This window comes from Thunnus thynnus, chromosome 12, assembly GCF_963924715.1.
Source record: "Thunnus thynnus chromosome 12, fThuThy2.1, whole genome shotgun sequence".
NCBI lineage: Eukaryota > Metazoa > Chordata > Actinopteri > Scombriformes > Scombridae > Thunnus > Thunnus thynnus.
Window position 1 is genome coordinate 15662049 of NC_089528.1, and position 27394 is coordinate 15689442.

Genomic DNA, 27394 nt, shown 5'->3' on the forward strand with positions numbered 1-27394 from the left:
GGGCAGGGCTTTTGGCTTGCAACACTACAGTTAAGTATCAATTATGAATAATAAAGTATCAGTTTGAGCAACAATTTTTTATGCACAAGCAATAAAAGTCTGTCATTGCTTAGAGGATGAGTTAGGCACAGTTTGCTCTTGTGGCTTGCTAAATGTTGAATAAATAATTAACAAATTATATAGTATTGCAGGAAAAGTGACAAAAGTGACCCTGTGACAGGGTAAAGCACGGGTAAGCTGCTGTAATAGAGGTTTTGGGGCTGCAAAGTTTCTGCTCAACAACATCTACATTAATGAGTAATCAAAAATAACCTAACATTATCTCATTTCCTTTTTCATTCCACAGAAGAACTACATCATGACTGTCAGAAAACCTCGCCCAGCTGTGAGCGTTTTGCACAACCCAGCAGCGCATGTGAAGTGTTTTGTTCTGATAAAGACTAAACATGAGCTCATCTCTCTGACCTTTAATGCTGTGTTGCTCATTTATTTGTGTCTAAGTCTAACGTATTCATAAACCTCACACAGGCTCATTATTTACCAAGTTAGTTTTTTGCTGACCAGACACTTGAATGGATAATTAATGGATAATTAGAACATGCAGTAATTACACAATGAATCTTAAAACTGCTGAATTGAGGGGTTTTGAGTATCTGTTATTGTGATAAAATCTGTGGCTGTTACAGTATAATGCATGCATGCATTTGTGTGTGTGTGTGTGTGTGTGTGTGTGTGTGTAGTTGTGCACATTTTTTGCATTCTGTTTTTCATCTTTAATAATGTTACCTTCATGAAAATCAAATTCTGCTCTTTTGGAATTGGTAAAGACTAACAAAATTAAAATTAGGCTCTTGCCCAATATCACCTCTTTGAAGATGGTTTAAATTTTAATTTAGAGTGAATGTTTAGCTTACATGTTGTACTACAAGACTTCAGATGTGGTTTCACGTCCATGTAAGTCCACTCTGTCTGTGTGTGAGTATAAATTAGAGGCAAACCACACTGGCAGACCTTTATGAGTGCACCTTTCACTGTTTTCTTGTAACTGCTGCTGGCCTTACCTCACTTTTTAATAGCCTCCAATTAGAGGTGAAGATACTTTGAAAAGTTTATGACATGAACTCAAGTCAGCTCTTGGTACTTCATTATTTCATAGGAGTGAAAAGGGTGGTAGTTAAAGTAACCAGAGTTCATCTTGACTCCAAAAATGAACAAATTCGACTGAGGTTTTGTTCATGAAAAGATGCTTTACATGGACATTAGAGATTAGCGTAAACAGTTCACATACATGATGTATACTGTATGAATTAATATGTCATCAACAAACACACAAAACAAAAAGAGTAAACACATAAACACCAAATCAGACTATTTGAATATTTTATTAATATGTAGAAAATGTATTAAAAAAGGAACTATATAGTACATGTTTAAGTCAAACTAGAGCTGAATTTGACAGTAATATCCAAGGTTATCCAACAATAAATCCTTTGTTTCAGCATATAGGAGCTTTTCAACAGTCGAGATCACATTTTGTCAACATTTACATTTTCATGGCAAAGTTTCAAATCAATACAGTTACAGTTTGTGGCTTATAATAAGAAATACCACCAAACATAATAATAATAATAATAATAATAATAATAATAATAATAATAATAATAATAATAATAATAATAATAACAATAAACATTATTTTTTATCAAAATTGTTCTTGATACTTTAACTTTATTTATTTTTATTAAACATGGTGGTTATATCATTTAGTTAACTTGTAAAAGTAAACCCATGAAATAAAACATTTTCTTTTTGACACCATAGAGGACATTGTGTCATTTTTAACTATAACTTTTTACAGTGCGCATCAGACAAAGAGTCATCTGAAAATAAATACTGAAATAAATAAGGGGAACAGGAGCTTTCCTCTACAGCAAGAAGCTCAGTAGAAACAAAAAGCGATAGTGTGAGTGTTTTCCTGTGACTGAGACTCAGTTTTAGGTTGAAATAATGGAGGAGATGCTCTTCTCAAACATGATGTCATTCAGCAGATTGAAGGGATGAAACAGTGTACTATATATGCTTTACATGATGGAAAACATAATAACAGAATGCCAATATAACATATATCCTCCTCCCCTCAAAAAAAGACTTGATTAGTTTGTAATAAGCAAAACAAACGACTTGGTCTTTCTTGATGCTACGGGGAATGAAACTGTCACATTAGGTAAAAAAATAATTCAGCATCTCGGTAATTTCATTGTTTCCAAGAGGGGTTATACTTGTATTTGCTCATTTTTAAATTATTTGTTTACCTGAAAGCGCTGAATGAGGAGTGACATTAGTGACAAGTTTTTAATTACACTAACTGGTGTAATGGATGAAAATGTTGGTCCCAAGTAATAGATGAACTTTTTATACAAATGGAAAAATCATATTAAATTGATTATTAATCCAAAATAGAAGGCAGGATTGAGGCTTTGCTACAGCAGGACAACTTATTTAAACGATTGTTTTTTGTTTTTTTTTATTGGTTGCCAGCAGAAGCCTAAAATTCATGAAAGGTGATTGAAAATATGTAAAGTAAACTTTAAGAGCAGATTTAAGAGCACCTTATAGTTTGCCGTGAGATAAATCCTTCAAAATACAAATAACATTCTGTTCCTTCTCTACAAAGCTTCATGACCTTTGTTCCTTAGTACAAAAAAATGCTCTGAGGCAAACTTCACCCAAGTTAATGAAATAAGTTCATACAGGATTGCCTACTCTACTGTAAATCACTGTGGGAGATGGATTGCATGAGAGGCGCTGAAACAGTGACTTTGACACTTAAACATAAATCAGATCTGGGAAAGGTCAGCTTTTGAAACAGTTTTATTATGTATATTTAAATTTTTTATTTAGCCTTTCAGGGCTATTTTACTGTTTCCACGACAGCTTAGACGCCTGATAATCAAAGTTATCTACATCCTCTACCTCATAAACCATTTCAGAAGTGACTTTTACCCAGATCAGCAAACAAACTCTTCACAAATTAAATGAAAAACATATTCTTATGACATCTGTTATTTACTATGATTGCAATTTAGTCAGCATGCAGTAGGCTCCATCTGTCCTTTAACACAACACTGGTTAAAAATACAGAGGTTAGAGTGGAAATGTTCCAGAGGGCTTTCTGAATGAGTTCGCATCTAAAGGGGGAACACATCAAAAAGACACATTATCTTTAACTCTATATCTACATGAGTATATTAGTAGTAGTTTATAGAGGGGAGAATTGCTATTGTTTCCAAGTCTAAAAAAGGAACACAAACACAAACGAAAAATATACAGTCATATGATACAAGCCCGATTTGCTGGTTCACTTCAATGAAAAAACAGTAATACAGAAGAATGACATTTCCAGCTGTTTCAAAGGGAAAAAAACATCTGTATTTTTGAAATATTTCATATTTTTGAGACCAAATGTTGCTTGCAGCGATGGTAACATCCAGATCTGACGATTGTGTTGAACAATAAATTGTGTTTTTATTGATAGCATGAGGCCAAGTTGGAGATTTAGCCAGTTCTGTGTGCTTTTCCTTCAAACTCCACAGAGATCATTTTCTTCCTAAAGAGGAGGCAGGAAACTAAAACAAAACCATTTCCAGAAAAACAGCAGCCAACTAACTGGTGCTGAACGCTTAGTGCGACAGTGTGAACACAAAATGCTTGGTGGACATGCTGCAGATTATGCCTGCCCCACTAAAAGAATACATTCTCTGCCATGTTTGCTGATTTTGTTGTTTCGTTGGGGAGCTTAAATAGTGAAGTGAGTAAAAGAAGGGCACAGAAGACAGACTTTGTTTCACTTCACCCACTGTTCTGCTTTCTTTGTTATGTTCATTTGAGGTGGTTTTGGAGGAATGGACAGGCTGAAATCTGCACTATGCCCACTCTGACTTCCTTTTTGCATAGAATTTAGTGTTCACATTGCATAAAATAACGCCTGGGGACATGATTACCATAAAAGTCCCTGAAAAGTGAGAATCTATTAATACAGGAAAAAAGCTGCATCAGTGACTTTGGTGACAGAAGTGACTGGCATCTTTCCAAACAGCAGGCCGAGTCTTTATTATGCAGATCTTTGGTTAAATGTTACATCTATCAGCACCATCTCTGCAAGCAATCACAGAATCTACAAAAGGGCTAAAACAGTTATTGGCTTGAAAATGAAGTCCAGGAAATAAAAAAAAAATGCCCACAAACAACTACAGAAGTCGATTGAATTAAATGAACAACAATAGCTTTGCTGTGTTCCCACTCGTAGTGCAAATACTGTCTCAGTGTTGCTACCAATAACAATCAAGTTTAATAGAGATGATTATTTTCATTCTGCTTTACTAATTAACAGAGATATTGTAATTAAAGTGTAACACAGACAGAGAGAAATATAAAATAAAAATAAATAGAACAGATGGTAATGAAGCTGTTGCTAGTGCACTGCTTTGTGAATGTTCTCTTCTGATTTCGATGTTCATTTTATCTCTTGTGTGTCTGTTTTGAGTTCAGTATTTGTCATCACATTTTTATGTTTACATTAATGTAATATAGGCTCAAAAACCAAGGCATCAAATCATATTAAATAGATGGACTTTTGTCACAATATCAGTTATAAAAATATATATATCTTACAGTTAAGGGTTTTAAGGGCATATACAGTATATTTTTTGTTAAAAGTGTTATTGTTTTGTAACGGTTAAAACAGCGCTAGCTCTCGTACTCTTGAGGGCATTTCTGAGCAGATTTCCTCGCAACCCGGGGAAAGGCAAATCACAGACTTAAAGGAGAAAAAAAAGCTTCTTGGTTTGCCTTTCCTTATTTTTTTTATTTTTTTTTTTACAGCAAATAGAACCATTGTCATTCAAAGTATTTAATAAATTACATACAGTGTCTTCTATCATCTGGGTTGAAGTACAGTAGGGAAAGACAGCTAAAGCTGGGTGGGCAGAAGCAGAGAAAAACAGAGTTCGGACGTTGTTTTAGCTTTGCTGCTATGCTTTTAGGATCATATCCATGGTTATAACAGCTTCTCAATGTTGGTAGTATACTAATAATGTGTTGAATTGTTACAAATGAATATTAATAAAATATTAGTAGCTTTTTGCCATAACCTCCATCTTCCTCGCAGCCTTGCACTGTTAGCGAGGCACGCAGATAGCAGAAAATCATCACCAAAAAATTGTCCGAACTCCACTTATCTATGACTCTGGACTTGGCGGAGGCGGTTTGTTTATACAGGGGCAGACCGCCTCCTCTTGCTGCTGATGCTACGGTAGTTGAACGGCCTCATCTTCATCTCCACATACGGAATAGAGAACTCATGGCCTTTCCAGTGGTACCAGTTAATACCCTGTAGGAGTGAAAGAGTGATTTCAGAAGCTGCTTGAATCAATAGGGTTTTTTAGGCAAGGCAAGGCCATTTAAGAAAACAATAATAATAATAATAAAGTAAACAAGACAAAATAGAACAGAAAACAGAACTAAAAGCATCAGAATCACTCCTCAGTGTTTTGAGGAGTGATTTAAATTGTGGCATCAACTTAGCACGCCTGATCTCCTCAGGCAGACCTCCTCTGTGGGCTCTAACAGCAAATGCACAGTCACCTTTAGTTATTAGCCATGACTTTGGAACCAATAACAGAGTTTTGCCTGAGGATCTCAGGCAGCACGTTTGGTCATAAGATAAGATAAGATTAGGTCGGAAATATTAGGAGATGCCAAACCAGAAACTATTTTAAAATTGATTCTAAAAGAAACAGGTAGCCAATGTAAAGAAGCTAGAATAGGTGTAGCATGGTCATGGTTTTTGGAACCAGTTAAGAGCCGAGCTGCAGAATTTTGTAGGAGTTGGAGGCAATGGAGAAACTTTTGGGAGAGACTTGCGTACAGGGAATTGCAATAGTTGAGACGTGATGAGATCGGTGAAAGACACAAACAATTTGATTGGTGATATTCCGTAATTGATAAAAACAGGATTGGACAACCTTTTTAACGTGGAGGTGTAGTTTGAGGTCAGAGTCGAATATTACACCAAGATTTCTGGCAGAGAGTTTTAAATTGGAAGCCAGTGGACCGAGGAGGTCATTATCAATCTGAGCCCTATCATGGGGGAGGGGGGCACCAAGAGGATGACCTCAGATTTGGTGTGATTGAGCCGGAGAAAGTTGTCAGACATCCAACTTTTAATGTCTTCTAAGCAGTTATGAAGGGTTTGTAGGCTGGTTTTATCATTTTCTTTCATTGTCAAAATGACAGAAAAAATAAAATACAACACGGCGCTGAAGACAGATTAAAGTACAAACTGAAGATGGAAACATATTTTCAGTGAAGTGTTTTTTAAATTTCAATTGGTGAAGGTATTCAAAGCAGGAGGGCAGAAAACCCTGACTTAAGAGCACAATTATGAACTTAGTGCAATTACAGTCTCACTCTAGCCCTGTTAATCCCTGTCACCACCAGAACTCTCCCATTTGCAGCTTTACGCTGAGAGGCAATTTCTCTCTGCGTGTCTTTATGCCTGTCCATCTCTGCTCCCACCTGGTCTCGTTTTATGTCATCAAAAGATGGAGAGAAAGGTACAGAGCACAGCGAGAGAAGCAGTGATGCTCTAGAGCCTTTGTAGTTCAGCCTAATCACAGCTCCACACAACACCTCATTCTATTTCTCAAGCCATTTAGGCTACAAGCTGAGAGGGAGCTACATCACAGACGAGCCCTCAACACTCACTGCCTACACACATACTGAAAAAAATACCCAAATCTATTTCAATGTGAGAACTAGCTACCAGGTTTTATTATTTTATACGTGTATGCTTGTTTAATGTCTTGGATAAACTCTGGCCTTCAAAATATTTAAATAATTTGCCCTTATTGGTGATTATTCGGTTAAACTAAATGCTTCTGAAACTGTGTCATTTCCCACAGATGATACATTAAAATTGGACAAGTGGTGTAGCAGTTATAGTACTTGAATGCTTGACCTTTCATTACAGCTCCTCCATCAGGCCAATCAGTGTGATAAGAAAGAAGATGGATGTAACAAGCTTCATATTAGTTAATTTACAAATTATTAACCCTCAAAATTAGAAATTTTAACCTTTAATCATGTTGCCATAATTAGGCTGATTTTGTAAATGCCAAAATAATGTGCCAAAATGTCACCCTTTTCAAATGATTTAATTCACCCAAACTACAGAAAAACATTTTGTCATTTACCTCTGGTCCTATCTCACCATGCACATAGCTTTGGTTGTATTTCTGCTGCAGCCCAAAACAAAATTCAAAAAAATTCAACAGCAACTTGTCTTTACAGAAACAGTGTCTCCATTATAATGGATAATCCATAGAAATTGCTGTTTTCATTGGAACTACTTTCAAACAAAGTAATAGCTCCACTGAAAAGTGTTGAAAAAGAGGGACACTATATGACAATATATGATATTCATTCCTCACTCCTCAGTACTTTTTTTGCTTGAATGACTGACCTGACTGTGTCTGGACTCGCCGTATTTGCCATTGAGGTTGGCCCGGTGGCAGTTCTTGTACCACCAGGCTCCTTTGTAGGACAAGGCACAGTTAGTGACAGCGATGTCATTGTCTCTGTCTTTTGTAGAGAAGGGCCGGCCCTGGTGGTAGCTCAGTGAGTCACCTGGGATCAGAGGACAGAGAAAATATGAAACATCAGCGGATATCGGGCAACACTGGCATATGGCTGCAGTAAATAACGGCGTGATGAGAGGACGTAAACAACCAGGCAGGCAGGAGGGGAGATGGAGAGAAATAAAAGGGAGGGAGAGGAAAGAAGTCCTGCTGCAGGCTCTCTAAATTTATTTAGGCAGAGAGAATTATAATTATAAACATGAGGGGATGACAGGTAATTCTGGCATATGGTCATGTTGACAGACGTAGAGATGCATGAGAGAGAAGACAAAAGTGGAAACTTGGAGTAGTGCTGAGGTGGATTTCAGACATCAGGGAGAAGAAAAGATGTAGGGGAAAGGAGGCAGGAGGAAAAATGGCAGATGGCAGAGGAGAAATGGGAAGGCATTTTCACTTGAAGATTGGGGAAAGCACACATTTAGCCTCATTACAGTATATAATGTGGTATTATGACATAAAAAAAGATTCATATAGCAAAAAAGCTTTCAATGTTGGTGTCCTCAGTGGCTCATGTGGATCATGAAAGAGCAAAATAATTCAATGCGTTAACTAATGTATGGATTGACAACCTTTCTAATGTATCCAGACACATACCAGCGGTGCCATTGTACTCCCCTATCCTGAGCTTGTAGAGGTTTCTAGCATCTCCAATAGAGAATTTATCATAATTGGCATAAACCGACTCCTGTCCGTCCTTCATGTCAATCCTCAGCTCATAACGGCCCTGAGCAGAAATCCTCTGGATGTTGTCTAGACCTGCGGAGAAGAAAGAAAAAAAAAAAACACATCAAATTGTACTTCTGATTCCAGAGAGTCAAACTAAATCTCGACACGGTTACAGCCTCTGCCTGAACCTAACTTTTATCTTCCAATTACACCAGCACTCACTCATTTAATCACTGAAGAAAGATCAGGTTTTTAATCACACTGGTGTCAGAGCTTCAAACCCAGATTTGGAAGTCATTACGCCCACACTGATATGAAAGTTGCTCATATTACTACTGGATTTCTATGGAGTCTAGATGCGATCCAGTGGCCATGTACATTCAAGCAACTCCAAGATATAGAGAGAAAAAGTAACATAGAGCAGATTTCAAAAGCATACAGCCACAGGAGAGGCTAATCTGATTAGGTTTTAAAGATACCTTTAGGAGTTTTTGACCACTAATAGTGCTATGGTGCAGTGTTAGCATGTGGGAAACTCAATACACATTCATGCCAATTCCAACAATCAGTAGGTGGTGGTGATGTGCCAAGAACAGTAGCAATGGGCTGTCAAAATGCAGGAAAACCTGGCAAACATGAAGGTAAACAATGCAGATTTCAGTTTTTAAAAAAAGAAAGACTTTGCCAATGTTTTAGAAGAAAAGAAATAAACTTATTTGCTAGGCCTCCGGGATGAACACAATGCATTCTTGTGAGAGACTGCACACCTTTAAATTATCAATACATTCGAGGCCAAATTAAAAAATCAACTAAAGATGAATCAGCTGTGTGGCCGCTGAGCCTAGTTTACATTATTAATTTTTAATTGACATTGTGGGTGTATGTGATGTGCTGTTGTGTGTAGCTTTGTATTTTATATGGTGTATTCTTTGTGGGGTTTTTTTTTTTTTTTTTTTTTTTTTTTTTGCTTTGTACTGTTTGTTGTTGTGCTGTTGTATGCTTTCATTGTAATGGACTACAGATGCAAATTAGCTTCAAGCTAACTCTGGTGCAGTGCATTATTTATGCTTAATACTGCACACTGTTCTGTTCAATAAATCAAATCAAATCAAATCAAATAGCATACCTTTAAGGTATATAATAAAATGTAATACCTTAAAGGGAAAAAAGGAAGAAACCTCAGGTAGAGCAACAGAAGAGGGATGCCTCTTCCAGGGTAGAAAACTATGCGATAGATGTCGTTTGTACAGAGTAGACAGAAATAAAAATGGTGAAATTACAATATGGAGATACTGAATTGCAATGTGAGGTAAATAAAGTCTAAACATATATGAGGAATATGGATCGGAGGAAATGTGAAACTATTACATAGTAAAAGTTGACTTTTATGACTTATCCCACCACCCTCACTAGATTTTCTTTATGTGAAATACAGTTTGTTCCCACTTGCAGCTTTGCAGGTTAAAGGTTTGAATCTTGATAAGTACAATGACCTCCTTGTCAGCTGGTTGTATGGATGTGGATGATTGGCATTGTCGAGAGTGGTGGACACTGTCACTACTCCCCTCCCCCCTCTGTTGCAAATGCCACATGTCGCAACTTTCTGAGATATTCGGCTTTGCTCTCTATCTCCAAGGTAGCAGATACGAGGCTCGTTTGAACCCTGACAGGCGATAAGGCCCCACACCGACCTGAGAGATTGGAACCGCCTTCACTATCAGATTACAACAAGCACCCATTTGGAAAGAGCTTCCTTCTCTGCTTAACCTCCACCAGAAGCATCGCATGTGCACTTTTCCTGAACCCAGAGAAAATTTTAAGAAAAAAAAAAACAATCCTCAAGTCTTCGCTGATAAGGAGTAGGAAGTAGAGATCCGGGAGTGCAGGGAAACTAAGTCTGCTGTAATATGTCAATGGAAAACAGATACAATCTAGGTTACAACCAAAAGACACTTAGGGTGACAGGGGCAAAGCAATTGTTGTAAAAAAAATTGTGTTTAACACTCAGTCATCTCTAATTTCCATTGTATAATATCACTGCAATTAATCTAGCCCCCATTATTTTTTTTTTTAATGTTTTTCCTTTTACAGTTTTATGGGATCAGACTGCTCTATTCCAAACTGCAGCGATTAAAAATGCAGTTTGACACACTACTGCACTCCTGTCCTATTATACTACCAATATTATCATCTCGTCACATTTTATTACCAGCCTTTCTTTCACACTTATAAAGAAACAAGGGAGAGAATTTAAAAAAAGAAAGAGGCGAGGAGAGAATGGGATAATGATCATATATTGCACATGGCCACCTTGGTTTCTCTCTGTTATTACATCATCAAACTGACATTGTGTTCTGCGTGTAACAGGCTGAGGTCAATGAGTAGGGAGAATAGATTGCCCTACAGCTGCAATAAAAACGGCGATTTTCAAACTGTAACCTATTATAATGAACACTTAATTTCCATATTCTTTAGTGCTGGCCAGTTAAGTGTCTCTTCTTTTCAGTTTGAGTGGATTTAATATCGATGTTTATGGTTCAATACTGTCCAACATATTACTCTTCTGTGTGTAGAGGTGGTGATTAGCTAAATGTTTGCTGTAATGGCTCTCCAGGGCTACAGCAGCGACCTAATCTGCGGAAAGAAGAATGAAGGTCAAATGGTTTAAAACTGCTGTGACCATCTGTATGACGATACCATTTACTTTTTATGTAAAGATGAAAGAATTTAAGGACATTTCATATACTGTAAACAGTTAAAAGACACAGCAAATATAATTACAACATAGGACATAACAGAAATACAGTGTATAGCCACTTGATGTGAAAGGTGCATCATCAACCAATATACAACTCTTAATAAATAACACATTATTTTATTTCTAAAAAACTTCTGTGCTAAATATACATTTATAAATCTTGGTCACACCAATATTTACAGTATAAAAGTAATATTTCAGACTGAAATCAATTCACTTATTGATTTCACACAAAGTAAATTTCCACTGAGCTTTCGTGTAGATTTCAACTTTGGTTAACCTTGACACATAAATCTATGCTGTTCAGCCCACTGCAAGAAAACCAGGATTATTGACATTTAGCAGCACTGTATATTGATATGGAACCTCGAATTAATGACATGTTTGCAGGAATTTTCTCTAAGATCAGAAACTTTCAGTGGACTGTCATTGATTGCTCTTGACTCAGATTATTGGGCAGATTCCCATGGCCAAATACTTACCATTGCAAACCGCCTTGACAGCGCTGACCTTTGAGGGAACGGAGAGAAGCGGAGAATCCAAAATTGAGAAAGCTGTTATATAAGCTGTGTCGCACAACCTTTTCTGACCTTCCCTCTCCTACCCGAATGAGAGGCAACACCAGCGAATCTTTTGTCTTTGTATCAATTTTGCGAGAAATAAAACCAGCTACAACAAATAGTGGCCACTGCATGACATGCAAGTAGTCACTACTTCACCTATTTATAGGACACACAAATGAATATCCCTGTGCCATGTTCTGGTGAGACTGGGTTCTTCATGAGATAATGCTCCAATAGGATTTTTACCCTGAGACTAGTCACAGTAGAAAAAGCACATGTGTAAATGGTAAAATAAATGATGGCTGGCTGGAATACATTTAGCTGCTTCAGTTTCAGGGTCCTAGTGTTGTTCATGTTGGCTCACTGTCACTCTGTCATGGCTTACTGGGCCCCTTGAATAGAACAGAGCCATCGTTAAAGGGGACCTATTACGCTATTCCTTATTTTTAGTCATATATTTAATGTTACAATGTCAGATGTTCATATTAAATATGGCCAAAGTGTCAAATAATTAGGTAAACATACATAGAAGTAAGCCCCGTGAGCAAAGAGCAATGGCTTCAGACTGCTCTGAACGCTCAGTTTCCGACAGTTTTTTCTACTTTCAGCCTGAGCTGACGTCAGCTCGTGACGGATTTCTTTATACAGTCATCTTTATACAGTTCACTGCTCTGCTCCGCTAACATTATGGCATTTTTCCATTGTTTTGGGGGTAGTCACGCCAAGCAATAACTCAAGTCAAGCTGCCACGCTGTAAGTGTTTTTCTATTACACAGCAGGGCAAAGTAAAATAAGTGGTTTACCTGTTGGAGGTGTGCTGGTCGTCTGCAGCTCTTAATCAAACATCTCACTGTGACTGTTTCTGCTTGTACTATTCCTCCCTGCATTATTTCTAACTGAACCACTGATCCCAGAATAAAAATATAGAGCTGGAATATGTTTAATTTCCTGTAAATTCTTCACAATAAAAGCTACATGTTATTTAGTAATTTAAAAACTTTTAAATTACTGCCCCTCGGCAGGCTTCTGGTAAGATGGCCAGTCAGAACAGAGTGGGCTCATCAGGAGGGGGGCCTTAAAGAGACAGGAGCTAAGACTGCCTGTTAGAGACAGAGGCTGAACTGAGACGCTGTATAAAGGACCAGTATAAGATAACTAAGGAGTCTTCTGAACTGTGAATCATGCAAAGCAACTCTAGTGGAGTCTCAGAATAAAAATAAAGAGCTGGAAATGAGCATAATAGGTCCCTTTCAATGTTATTAGTAACACCCGTGCTTTTCCTACCATGTGAAAAAGGCCTATAGTTTGCTGCTCACAGCTATATTAAGCACTAGATCAACAGACTAACAGGTCAGTTTCATACAGTGGTCCTGACATTTTGTGCCGTACACTGTGGCTATGTGTTCCCTGCTGACATGTTATCTGTAATCTGGCATCATGGTGGGAAGCTCTCACAGGAGCCAAGAGTGGCTCTTGATGCTCCACACCCTGAGGTTACATTAAGCTCCTTTTATGCACTGAGAGGACAGAGTACAGTACTGGAGAGAAGAAAGGCAGGCAGGGAGGGAGGGAGGTGGGGGAGAGTGAATCCTAGGAGGCACCAAAAAAGTAAAGCAAGACCCTTGAGATAGAGGTGGCCTGGTGTGGTATACATCCAGAAGCGGTGAGAGGGCAGATTATAGCTGATTCAGCTGAAGTGGAAACAGGTCAGATGAAATGTTGTACTCACTGAACCAGATACACTTCTCCGTCTTTAGATTATATGGTGGATGGAGGATGCTGCTACATGATGTCTTCAGGTCATAAAACAGCTAAAACATTTTTGTCACTTTGTAGCTGTCGTTTGCAAAGAAGATGGCTACCACTTTATGCTTTCTCTCCAGAACAGTGCATGTAGCGTCATCTTACAAAGATATCTGTCCAATATTAACATCAAGCCTTCACTGTCACAGTGAGTAATCGCTCCACTTTGTTGAAAAACAACAGAAAAAAATTATTCATTTATAGCAGCAGAAAGCAATCCCGCTTTTCCTGTTGTGATAAAATGTTAAGAGCTACCTTTGAACACCCTCCCTGTGGTGGGGAACAAAAGTAACAGGAGCAGACGACAACAGTATTCAATTCATCACAACTACACCACAAACAACATGACATGAAACAACAAATCTGTCATATTCTCGGCAAAAATTGCGAGGTATTGTACTGGATTCCATTATATTGTCAGGTCTGGATGATGATGGGTTGGATCTAAAAATCTGTTTATGCTTTCACCTATTACAGTGTGTTGAGTCATTAATGGGCTGAAGCTTGCCACAGCCATCCAATACGTGTCAGCAGAGTAACTGCTTTCCTTCTGTTATAATGTGGTGATAATGCAATGCCATAAAATTTCCCCCCAGTGTTATTTAATTTCTCCAGTCAAAAAGTTCAAAAAACATTTTTCTCAAGGTCCTGATTTACTTAATGAAATATTCATGTAATATTTCCCTTTAATCATCTGCACCAAAACAATAACACAAAAACTGGCCTATGAAGAAACACGACTCATTTGCACATTTTCTAATGAATATAATTATTATTTCGTAATGAGATTTGGGGGAGAAAAAATAATCAGCAGTCCATCAAAACGGTGAGGATGATCTGTTGTTTTGTCTTTGAATCAGAGCAATGCTAAAAACAATTACCAAGTCATTTCAGGGAGAGATGAGCTTTCAGAAAATCCAGTAATGAATCGGATAGACTTTGTGAAGTCAAGTACTGAAAGATGAGATGAGGGGAAAAAAAGTGTCTAGCGGCATAGTTCTCCATTTTCATACAGAGTGAAAAATCTTACAAAAAGGCCTCACTGCCTGCACAAGATATTGGAAACGTCTTTCCTCACAAAAAAATAGATGTATCAATTGAAACCAAATGAAAGCTATGACCTTCTATTGATTGTACCTATTAAATCCTCTTCAGTCATGGAGATGGTGTGTAGATAAAGAGAGTAATACACACATCTACAGCCAAGAAGTCCAGTTGCCCTCGATTCAACCCTCCTTGGAAAGTAATACAGAAAACTGAAACATAGATTGAACAAAATGGGTGGCAGGTTGAGGATCAATATCAGCCTATAAAATTAGAGCCTGACCAATACTGGATGTTTGGGGCCGATGTCAAGACTGATATTAGGGAGTAAAAAAAATCTGATATTGATATATTGGCCGATATTCTGTATATACATATTATATGTATATATTATATATATATTACCGACAAACCATATGCGCAAATGGTTTTAAAACTATGAGGTACCACCTCCGCCTGACTTTGGGCTAGGAAAAACCCTGGTAGCAACCAAACCTCACCTCCTCTCCTGAATTTATTGTGAGAGACAGTACATATTTCTCATCCAGCAAGTAATTTTTCCACTACAGAAGCTCTTTAAGTGTGTGTCAAGATGAATTAAATAGAGTCGAAATCTCCAGATAACTGACAAGATCAATTGAGTAATGTTTGGTGTCCACAAAATGGGGGCGATGGAGTGCTGAATCACGCCAGACATCAAAAACTGAACATGATGCTTCTTTATCCAGGACTTTGCACAAAAACGGTGATGGACTGGGGTGAATCCTTGTATTACACTGGGCATATTTTTCCCCAGATTAATTACATCAGAGTAAGAGTCTTACCAAGCCAGAACTCATCCTCCAGATTTCCAAATCCAACCCGATAGTCACTCCACTTCCTGGAAAAGTCTGTCAGGCCATTCTGACGTCGCTGGAATACCTGAACACCAAAATGTGATGATGTGACAAGATCAGAAAAATATAAATCAGTTGTTCAGACTAAAATAGCTGACGTATCACATTGCAGAGATCAAAAGAAAATTCAGTAAGAAGTAGTCATTTTCTCTGCTACACTTGTCCCCCTTTTTTACCCAGCTGACACATTTGCTATATATTTGCACTAGGTGCTATTAAAATTAGGTGTATCTTCACAGTGACTTACAATCCAGCCTCCTTCATCAGTGGTCATGTCACAGTACACCTGCACACCCTGGCTGGGGTCTCTGTTGATGTAAATGGTGTAGACACCGCTCAGAGTCTCTCCATTCAGCAGGTGTTGGGCACAATTCTGAGGTGTTGCAAACAGTCGACTCCCTGGAGAAGAGCAGAGGAGGACTGAGGTTGTAGTGATCTGCTTGTTTGTTTGTTTCGTCCTTTTGACTTAAAATGATTCAGTATGTAGGAATGTATGTCGATTGCATGGATGGAATAAACTGCAATTTTTTTTTTAAAAGCTGCATTAATTCATGTTTTTATATTAACAATGGATCAAATGTTTAATGTGAAAGAAGTTACCTGAAATGATGAACCCACGGAGAATTTAAACCTGACACTGCAGTTCCCCTTACCGCTAAAGGAACATTTTAGCATCTTTCAAAAAAGAGCTCTGATAAACCAACTGTATGCTACATGCCCAGCACCAAACAGCCAACAGACAAAGTTAAAGTGCTTTCAGACAGCGAGCAGTTACCGCCGCCACCTCCACTCTGTTCAGTGTATACACAACGGCAGCAATGCACCCGAGGTCGGTCGCAGTGATCAGGAGAGAGTGGGCTGCTGTCGTTCTCGTTCATGGCTATTTCCCGCTGCCGTCAGAGCTGTGGATGGTTACTTTACAATTTTTCAACTTGCTGTGTGGCAACCACAGAACTCACAGCAAGCAAAATGATAGGCTACAGGAGCTGGTCTACTGGGTTTTACTGTCTTGTTCACTGACACCTTTTTCTCTGGCAGTGAACAAACAGATCAATAAAGAGAAATGATCTGGGAGCAACATCAGCTTCAGTTTGATTATCCAGTCTGGGCCAATATTATTTAGCAAAACTTGTTATATTAATCGTGTCATATTAATAACTATTTCCATATTAAGATACAGATCATTAACATCGGCGGGTGGCAGATGTAGAGGCAACAACTCGCTGTGTGAACATACCTCTAATAACTAGCTGGTGAACATGGTGGAGCATTTAGCTGCCTGCCAGATATTTTCCTTTCTTTGGTGAAGTCCAATGTAGAACTAAAATAAGAGTGAACACTGGACTTACATTCGCCTGGTGGCCAGAAACACAACTCCAAATGAATACTAATGTTGCTGCATAAGTGGTGAATGTTTATCACCAGAACTTAATAAGATAATACTATGTTGTGTTTACAGCTTGTTCTGCTGCTCCTGGCCAAAAATATCAAATAATCCTGTTTTAATTGAAAGCAGCACTGAAAATATGTTAAACATTCATCACACAGCCTAATGCTAGGTCCATTCCTTGGTAGAAATGAGAATATCAATATTTACCTTTGTCATGTTCACATAAATTAATGTTTATTGGAAACTTCATGATGCTCCCCAACCCTTGTTGGACTGATATGTCTGGCATCAAATTACACAATGGGAATTTACGATCAGAGCACAGTGTTCAGCTGCAGGATTGTAGACTGCCACCCTGCAAGTGCAGCCTAATGGGAAGTCTTCTCCACTAGGCTACAGTGAGGGGAGATGAAAATTGTGCCTGACTGAGGGGACTCATTATTGTGCAACTTTGTGATGGTGACTATAACATGAAATGCAGTGCAAAAGAGAGAAAAAGGATGCATCTCTGTGAGGCCAAGAAAACTCTCCCCATTACAATCACTTTCTGAGCTTAAACCAAAGAATGCAAACACACTGTGTGCGTGTGTGAGTGTGTGTGTGTACCTGTAGTGAAGGTAGTGGAGACTACAGCGCTGGTGTCTAGTCCTCTTGCAGCCTGGAGCTTGACAGTGTACTCTGTAGTCTCAGCCAGTCCCTCAAGACGAATCCATGTGTCTTCTGCATCTAGGATCAACTCCTTGTGCAGAAACACATATAGAATGAATTCATATTGTACATGCAAGTTAAAAGATATTAGATTGCCTCCTCTAAAAGTAATAATTTAATGTGCATTCAGTACAAACCTCAGGGTAAAAGGTAAATTATATTAAAATCCTCATAAGTCTCTGATAAAACATCAAACTGAGCTTGTGAGTCTTAAAAAGACCTATGGCAGCAAAGAAACCTTCAAGCTATTTTTGTTCATGGAACACATGACAGCTTGCTTTGTGCTTCAATCACAGAGTCTTCTCAAAACGGCAGTACAAGTAAGTGAGGTGTTTAGAAGGAATTAAAAGAGGGTATTATTGCAGTAAAAGTTACACTTTTGCTGGCTGCAGAACAAGTTTGGTGTTTTCGCGTGTGAAAAGTGACTGAGCTGTAGAAAGTGTTTATAAAGAGAGGAACTGAGAAACAAGAAAAGAGAATGAGGGAGGGAGGAGGAGTGGGGGGCAACTAGGAAGAGAGAACAAGATAAAAGACGGACAGTCAAGCTGGGAAGCTGCTAAACAATCAGGAAACAAACATTTCTATTTTTGGCGGCACAGTACAGTTAACTCCTTTTGTTTCTGACAAGTTATCTTTTATTGAGCCCCTCTTAAAGAGCCAATATGTTTGACCGTTCCTGAGAGAGTATCTTCTGTGACATCAGTTTCTTAGATGAGGCATAAATACACCGGCAGTATGTTCAATTGATAAACAGAAAACTCAAACTTCTCCATGTTTGTGTGTGTTTTACTGCCTGAGATGGAATGAGCACATATTTGCCTGCATGTGTGTTACAGTTGGCCTGGATACACATAAAATATGAACAAGTAAAAATGAAATATTTAGCCAGTTTGGGGAAAAAAATCACACATTTCCAGGCAATGTGTCCATGTGAATTATGCAGGGAAGCAGCTGGTAAATAGTGTCTCTCTGTCTCTAAGGATCTGACATTTTCCCACCAGGTTTTCAGGGTCAAGATAGGATTTTTTATTGCAAATGAAACAGCCCCGTCACCAGGGGCGCCTTACATTAAAGTAATGTTAAGGCGCCCCTGGTGACGCCCACCCCCCACCCACCCCCAACCGTTCATGGCAGTGGTGCAAATATATAATGTTATACTTTATAATATATATGAATATACTTTTTTTTTTAAGCTCATGTCTTGTGAGGCCCCTGGTCCTCGGTTGGAGGCCCGGGGCCTGGGGCTTAAGCCCTGGTAAGCCCGTGCATTAAGGCACCATTGCCCGTCTCAGGTTTGTATTATCAAGGATAATACATATCTTCATACGCTTGCTATTGATTCTGTATTTGTGGGTGGGTGTTTGGATGTTCAGTGGATACGTATTTGTCCTTGTGTGTGTGTGTGAATGGTGAGGTGTTATCAGTCCAGGCACGCACATAACCAACAGTGAAACATGCATTTACAAACTATTTAATCAGATAAGAAATTAATCTCACAACTACTGTGTATAAATTACAATGGTCCATTATCTCTGTAAGAGGAGAAGCTGGCTCAACAACTGTAAGACTCACCAACATGTGGTTAGATTACAGCTGAGGAAAAACCACCAAATACATTCAGCCAAGCCAGACCTCAAGTAGAAACAACTGCAAGAAAATCTCACAAGGAGCACTTCAATCTCTGGCTGCAGAGAACATTTTTGCTCTGAGCATGAGTGGTATGACTCATTTGCTGTTGAGCTATATGAATTCAAAATGTGGCACTTGTTGTTGAGGCAGCATTCACAGAGGAGAATGAGGATTTGAATACAATTCAAAAGAAACAGGACCGACTGTGGTGAAAAGATATCAACTAGCCTCACAAGATTTTTTCAGATTTTCATCTTTCTTTGTAAGACAATTGCTGTTTCATGCATCAATGCAACAGAAAATTGGTCCCTCGTTCAACAAGCTACAATGCAGGACGTGTTCATGTTTGTACGTTTGATAAGAAGGAGTCTTTAGCAGAAAAGCAAATATGGGTTGTTGTCCAGAGTCTGCAGCAGGCTGTTTGGCCAGTGATAGCATTACTGCTTTATGCAAATATGGTTTAACAGTTTGATTAATTTTATGAAAAAAACTAACCTTAACCTTAAGTTCTCTCTATTTAGACAGATGACTGACAGCATTTCAAGCATACAAAGATAGGGGCACCATTATGAATCTATAAAATATAAAATGTCAATTTCTCCCAACTGAGTACGCTTTTTTTCTCAAGGACGGAGAGCATTACATGTGACAGACGTTATGTATGCTATATGGAAAAAAGCACGACTTAAACATACACATCTGTGCACAGTTTTAAACATGGCATAAAAAATGTTGATTCAGTGGTACACATTATTATGTTCGTGTTTGGACACATGTTTGAAACAAACCACTATCCTTGAAAAAGGACTGTGAGCATCAGTCTCGCTTCCAGAACATACATGGAAAAGAAGTGAAATCTCAAAAAATCTGAATAGTTACTGTCGCATTCTTTGTGCATGGGTGACACCTGATGGTCGACCACATATTAGTGCCACAGGGTCAGGGAGGGAGAGAGAGAGACAGAGAGGAGAGAGAGAGACTTGTGGTAGATCATCCCTGCATCAGCATCAATGTGTCTGTATTTTTAACTGTTCCCTTAAGATCATGCAATGTCGGGCATCAAAGGGGATGGTCTATGTGTGTCTGGTCGCATGCATGTGTGTGTGTGACACACACCTAATTACCAATAAAAGAGTCTTTTGCAGAGCATTATGGAAAACAGTTCCAGTCAGTTCGTTAACAGGCGTGGTGTGTTCCACACAGCTCTTACTAATGTGCTTATTACCATTACTTTGCTACGTCAGAAAGTTTAATCAAAACAAACAATGTCTCTACTGAGGCACATTAAAGTGATATTTCTATTGGACAGGCAATTTCACTGTCGTTCCCTTATGTTTTGTATCAGTGCGTGTTAGTGTGTGTGTGTGTGTGTGTGTGTGTGTTCAAACATTCGCACGCCCCCATGTCATGGGATTACATGATTGAAAGATAAAATTTGAATTTCAAAGTATTTGTCATGAAGTTGTGATTCTCCATTAATTTTCTTTCCCTGAATATTGTTTAACCCTCGCATAATAAGTTGATTAAATTGGGAACATCTTTTACTTTGCAGAAATCCAAAAAAAGGGGTTTCAATATGCCCTACAATATCTGCAGAATTAGGTTTCCATTTTCAGCTATGTGGATTAACAAAAGTACAGTTTATCTCCCCAACACATGTTTGCAGCTGTAGCATGGATACTCAACAGGATTTCCAGTATTGTAAGATATGGAAACACATTTTAGTTACAGATAAGATGTGTAAATATATGGAAATACAGTATATAGGATATCAACAGTGTGTATATGTATGTATATAAGAGACACAGTTGAGACATGAGTGCTCAACTACATGCACTACTTACTTTACGGCTGCCATCGGTAGACTTGTAGGTGAGCATGTAGTTGTCAATTTCTGCGATTGGCGGTTGCCAGGATATGAGACCGCTGCGGTGATTCACTTCACTGGCTGTCAGGTTCAAGGGTGCGTCCATGGCTATCAGAGAGAGGGGAAAATGTTAACTTTTACAGTCAGTTTAGTTGGCTGTTGGATATGTGGGCCCTCCAGGTAACAAAAAAGACTTCATTTTGTTTCAGCTTTCTATAGATGTTTAAGTGTTTGGGAGAGTGAGTGAAATTAACTAAGGCTGTTGAAACTAAGAAAATTGCTGAAGACAATTTAATTGCTTCTGTGTTTAGAAAGCGAGCTACTGTACTGTCCATGTGACTTCGATTTCCTGATGTAGGTGGGCATGTACAGTATATTTGGGCTCTTTGATTTTGAATTCCTTTGAACACCCCACACTGTAAAAAATTACACTCATGACACTCCAGCACAAAATATCTGTGTGGAAAAAATAGCACAAACATTTATCCTTACATGACTACATTTTAAAGTGTTATGTTGCTGCTGAGGTAATTAGGCAGGAACTGTTTTGTTATGTAATGTGCTGCAATTTTTCAGCATATGGGGAAGGCTTCACAATTCCATGTCCCTAAGGTTGAATTCATAGCTGAAAGCTATCAGGCTTTGCAGAAATTATGAAAGTGCAAAATCAGGGAATAGTCAGCAGAGTAATTTATGTGTTTTCCATTTCTGTCATTGGGTCCTATCAACTCGAGGCAGAGGTGTCAAACTCAGCTCTCAACGCCGCCAAACTATGGAAACGCGCCAAGCGCAGCTCTCACTGCTCTGCTGAGGGTAAAGGTAGATGCTTGATGAAAGCTTTATTACCTTTTGTTTGAAAAAAAGCTTCAAATATCATCAAAGACACCAGCTCACACATTATGTACATTCCTGCCATCTGGAAAGCACTAACCAGTTTAATAGCACACACACATGCACTATGTAACAATCATTTGAATGCATTATGCACAGCACAATTATACATAGTGTACTTTTATGAGATTTATCGGCTGTATTAATAATTTACATTGCTGCTAATTATTATTCTCTTTTTAAGGTCATTGTAGTATTTTATTTTATTATTTAGTAATCCTCCAAGTTGAAGATAAGAGTTTTAAAGTATGAATTTGATAAGAATTTTTATGAATTAACTGAACTTAACTGAACTCAAGGTCTGGTCCTGCAGGATTTTGCTCTTCTCATGGTTAATGAAGACAAGCTATGGCTCATTCACTATCAGAGAGGAAGCACCAGGCAATACTATCATCATCAGCAGCAACATAATCAGATACAGCAGTCAGTAAAATTGGCCTTAAAGGGATAAATTAACAACATGGAAATTAGATCCAATAGACCAATAAATGACCCACTGAAACTATGTAGGGCACAATATTTATGTGCAAGTCAATCTTTCTGATCAACACAAGCCTGTATGGAGCTGGCTGGCCAGACTAGCCACACAGCATAGACCCTTTTTTTTGGTTACTAGCATACTGTGCTCTTTTGGACAGGTCTTTGACTTTTCTCTGCGGACCAAACCAGCAATAGATGAAGCAAACCTCTTTTAATGACCCAACCTCTTAACTAAGCCTCATGAAATATAGCGGACTAACTGTGTCCATGCCAGTATTGCTAAAGGCCACCAAGGATACTTATCATTTCAATTAGTGCATATAAGAAATTATTGCCCTCTAAGCTGATATCTAATTTTAATGGCCTTGATGGTTTTATTGGAAGTCTGTAGTTCACAGGAGAGAATTTGTGTTCAAAGTTGAAAAGATGCTGTTAAACAATAATAATTGAATTTAAATGTACTTCCTTGGTGTTGGTTTTACATTAATTCCATGATTTTACATTTTAATATTCATTATTAGAAGCTTCAGTATTAAGAAGAAAACATGTGATTAATTGCGATTCATCACAACAAATAGTGTGATTAATTAGTTCATTATTTTAATCAATTGACAGCCCTAAATATTTTTCTTACTGTTCCAAATTCTCATTAAAAGACTATGTGCAAGACAAACATTAGTCTTTAAAACTTTTAATTTTTGCCTTTGTTTGGTAGTTAACGCATACATTTAAACACTATATAGAGAGACAGGAAACACCAGGACAGAGAGGGGTGATGAAAAGTGAGAAAGTTAGAATCCAATCAGCAACACTGCAGTTTCATTGTATGTGTCCAGTCTTAAACCACTTGACCATCAGGACAGCACCTGTCTTGCCATACTTTCTGACTCCCCTACCCATACAGCTCTCAGCTCCAAGCCCGTTCATTCCCAGTAGAGATGTAAATCTTTAACAATGGTGAACAAATTGTTAGATTTTTTAAAAAGGCTTAACAAATGTTTAACAGCTGGGCACTGTCGGCAGATATTCATTTGCTGTGGACTAATTTGCTGTGGATTAATAAACATTTGGTGCACTAGCAAGTATTTGCAGCACCAAGACGTTGTATGTTGGATTGACTCATAATAAGTAGCTGTGTTCATGGTAATGAAGGAACGTGTCACCCAGTAAAACAGTGTGACTGGTTGATGTGCTTTTAATAGTTTTTGGACAACAAAGGATCTCTATGGCACAGATAAATATTGGCTACACAGGCAGCACTTGTTGACAGGATTAATTCATTGATGGTTTTGAGCTTTTCTTGACATTTGTTAACAATAACAAAAATATAGACTATCACTGGAATTATTATTTAATGCTGACATTTAATGATTACAGCTTGAAACTAAGTATAGATGAGTTCCATAAAACTGAAAAAGAAGATTTTAAAAAATCAATCTGAATATTACTAAGGAAGGAGAGTTTACCACCTCCACTTAAGCAATTAAAAAGATATGAGAAGAATCTGAATAAAACACTCTAAAAAACCTACAGAATACTAACGAGACATTCTTGATTTACTGTAAATGTATGCCATAAGATGGAAAATGAAAATCTAACCATAAGTATTCTGAAACCCCTATAGGACTTAGTGAGAAGAGCAGTGAGACTCTTTTCCATGTTTAGTCAGAACGTATCACAGCCTCAAAAACGTTCAAGCTCGTGATCAGCAAGCCCACCCAAGTTTTACCACACATTACATCACACCATCCAAGTAATATTCTTGGTCCCTCCACAGCTTTAAACAAGGCATGATTATGGTGCCTTTGTTGATACTTTAACCACATCACAAGGAGACTCACCTCAATTTCCCCACCTTACATCACCCTTTTTGAGTCAATATCCGATCTTCCGACTGGTAGCAGTAGCGCTGACACTCTGTAACCTCATTTTAGCGCATGATAGAAAATAGATGACCGTCTATTCAGAAAATCAGTTTCCTGGAGTTACATCATGACTCTGGGGCACATTGTCAGCCAGTCACACAACACTCTGTGTAAGGGAGGCAGGGGCACCAGAACATATAAAGTGCTGTGCTTGTGTGCTGTGCAATCCAATGTCACTGCTGTGAATATGAGATAAAGATATCTATTACATGGTTGTCTTTTCTCAAACTCTCTCTGTCTGACTTTTTTCTCTCCATTATGACATGGGCTGTCATAAATTGTCTTGACTATTCCTAAGGAGTTGAGGGGCCAAAGGCTTAACTTTTAGCTAAACGTCTGACCCTAAATTGAACCCAGAGCTGCACATACAAGCAAAATCCACAACACCAACTCTCCACACTCTTTTTCTCATTTAAATCCTTGTGTGTGTGCACATATGAGCAGATTAATGACAGCTCAGTAATTAACAAAATGTACCCGTCTTGATAACCTCCTTAAAGATGCGGGGTGCCTTCTCTCAGAGACAGTGATAGGCAGTTCCACATTTGTGTGACAGGGGGATTGAGAGAGAAGGATAAAGAAGGAGGGTAGACGTGAGGGAAAACGAGGGAACAAAGAGTGCTTAAGAGCGAGAGACTGAGATAACACTTTGAGATAAAAACAGCACATTGCAGATTGTGAAGACGTCAAAGGCACTGAAAATAGGGGTCTAAGGGGCCACTGCCCCCCCACTTTATCCTCCTCCCACATTTTTTTAAGTCGCGAATTAATGTATCCCCGCAAATGCCCCTATATTGCAATACTTACGGTAAAAAGATGTTTCAATCACTCCCATCCATTCTAAGACATTAGGTAAAATAAAGCAGGCAAATATAAAAAGGAAAGAATATTTACATTTTATCCAATCAAAGAGGACACAAAAAAATGCATAAAGTGTACATTGCAACCAATAAAAGTGTTTCATTGCTTTGCGTTACGTTGTTTACATCAGTTTGAGCTGTTAACTGTTAACTTTCACTAGGTGAAATCTATTCGGCACACGCAGGCAACCAGCCAGACAACACACACGTTTTGTAAGTTCACGCAAATTGGTTAATTCATGATATTGCATTGAAATGACAAGTCCAAAGCATTTCCTTTTTGAGTAATGGTAATCAAGGTGCTCCCGAAGTTTATTTAGTCAATTTTAGGCTATGAATGACATTTTCACAACAGCATGACATGTTGAAGATCTGCAAAGGTAAAGCAGTAGGAAAGTAATGTTTTTTTTTCCTGATTTATCATTAAATATGGTTTTTAGGGCATGGCTGCTTACAACACAAGGACAACGTTAACATTCCTATTGCCTGCTTACTGTTACTCAGCTGCAGGAGTGTTACTGTCCTGTAAACTCGTAGTTTTGGGTAATGTAACAAAAAAGCTTCCCATAAGCACTAGTTAGCTGCTTTGTGTTTGGAATTATACCACCACCTGTGGTGCAAGCAGGCTATAGTTATTCAGCAAAAGTTTAGTGAGTCTCTGGTCTATTTACCGCTACACATACTGTACACACACACACCAACACACTTTTTGATGCCCGCACTTCTGAAATGAATCCAGCGCTCCTGGCTGAAGTCCACGGTGACGTGCCAATCTCCTCCTCTTCTGGACCTTGTCGTCTTTATTGACCTCCTCCGCATCTCATTTCTGTTTTTCCCTCTGCTCCTTTGTCTATTTCCTCCCATTCCCACATCAGCCTGGGCTTTTCCCCTCCTTAACACTCTACTTCTTATCTCCATTTGTGCTCAAGCTTCTCTCTTCCACTCCTCTTGCCTTCCCATTCTTTGTCCACCTCCTTCTTTTCTACTTATCTGATGGGCCAGTGTGCCAGTGAATGAATGGAGTTTCTCTTTTGTTCTTGTCATCCCCTCGTCTTGCTGAAGACTGGCGCTGCATTATGTGCACGTGGGGGATAGATGAGAGAAAGAAGGGATGAGGGGGAGGGTATTTTTCAATTCATAGAAATAGAGGGCCGACCACAACCCTCATTTTTCTTGTCTTTATTCCCTCTTTCTCTTCATTCTCCAATTAAATCTGTCTCATTGTCCTTTTCTCTCTCTCCAATTAAACCTTTGCATGGAGAGTGCCCAAGCAGGTGAGCAGGTGTTGTCTGAAATCCTGGCAGCTCTAAAGCTCTATCTTCAGACACGGAGGTTTGAACAAAGGGATTGAGGTGAATAGGTTTGGCTATATTTAATGTCTCATTAACACACAATGTAAACAATGCTAGAGGGAAAAAAAATAGTACAAACACAGAGCACCATATGGGAAGGGCAGCATGGGCAGCAGCAATTTGTAGTACGAAGACAAGGGGGAGGACGTTATTCTTTTGGAGAGGATATCACATCTCTATGCCAATGAATGATTCTGCCTGGATGATGTAGCCGTAACTCCTTTGAATATATAAAGTCTACCAAATAAACCAAATGTGTTTTGGATGGATCCCACAGATGGAATAATGACATAAAAGCATATCCTTATACCTTGTTATCATTTCTGAGTAGGCACAAGAGCCATGGCTCCATGGACAATATGACAAACCAACTGTTTACATAGCTTCCCGTGTCTGCATGCACATTCACATTCAGAGTCACTGCACTCCAACCAATGCTCTGCTTCAGAAAGGCAGTTTGTTAAATTTTTACAAAGGACCATCAGTGTTTGGGACTGACTGCTATCTAGCTGAGGGAGCTTTTGGATGACAAGACCAGTTTCCAGCGGTGGTGACCTGTTAAATGAAGTTATTATAACTTAGGGCCACCTCGTGTCATCCAATTTCCTGCGTCTACCAATATAGGTGGAACCCTTTCACCCCCTCACCCCTCCCTCCCCAACATCCCTGCTCCTGCATTCTACTTCCTCTCCTCCTCCTCACCCTATAAAAAACCTCAAGTGGGACAATAAAGCTACTGTGCCCCATGAATGAATTGCCCGCAACCTGAGTCTCACTCTTTGGGTTCCTTGCCAGGATACCTTCCAGCATACACCCATCATCAGATTATTTATTATTGCCACATTCTAAATTCCAGTTTTCAAGT

At 38.6% G+C, this 27394-nt stretch overlaps 1 protein-coding gene across 6 annotated transcripts in view; it reads right to left on the bottom strand.

Annotated features, from left to right (window-relative positions):
- Window positions 1–1363: 1363 nt before the first annotated feature.
- Window positions 1364–27394, bottom strand: part of tnr (tenascin R (restrictin, janusin)) — a 188583-nt gene continuing 162552 nt past the window's right edge. For all 6 annotated transcript variants that reach the window (XM_067605816.1, XM_067605818.1, XM_067605819.1 and 3 more), the window contains 7 exons: window positions 20999–21129; window positions 17424–17556; window positions 15675–15826; window positions 15356–15452; window positions 8292–8453; window positions 7523–7686; window positions 1364–5389 (listed from right to left, as the gene is read on the bottom strand). In XM_067605816.1, the coding sequence (XP_067461917.1) occupies window positions 5270–5389; window positions 7523–7686; window positions 8292–8453; window positions 15356–15452; window positions 15675–15826; window positions 17424–17556; window positions 20999–21129 (959 nt within the window). In that variant the 3' untranslated portion in view covers window positions 1364–5269. The remainder of the gene's footprint in view (window positions 5390–7522; window positions 7687–8291; window positions 8454–15355; window positions 15453–15674; window positions 15827–17423; window positions 17557–20998; window positions 21130–27394) is intronic.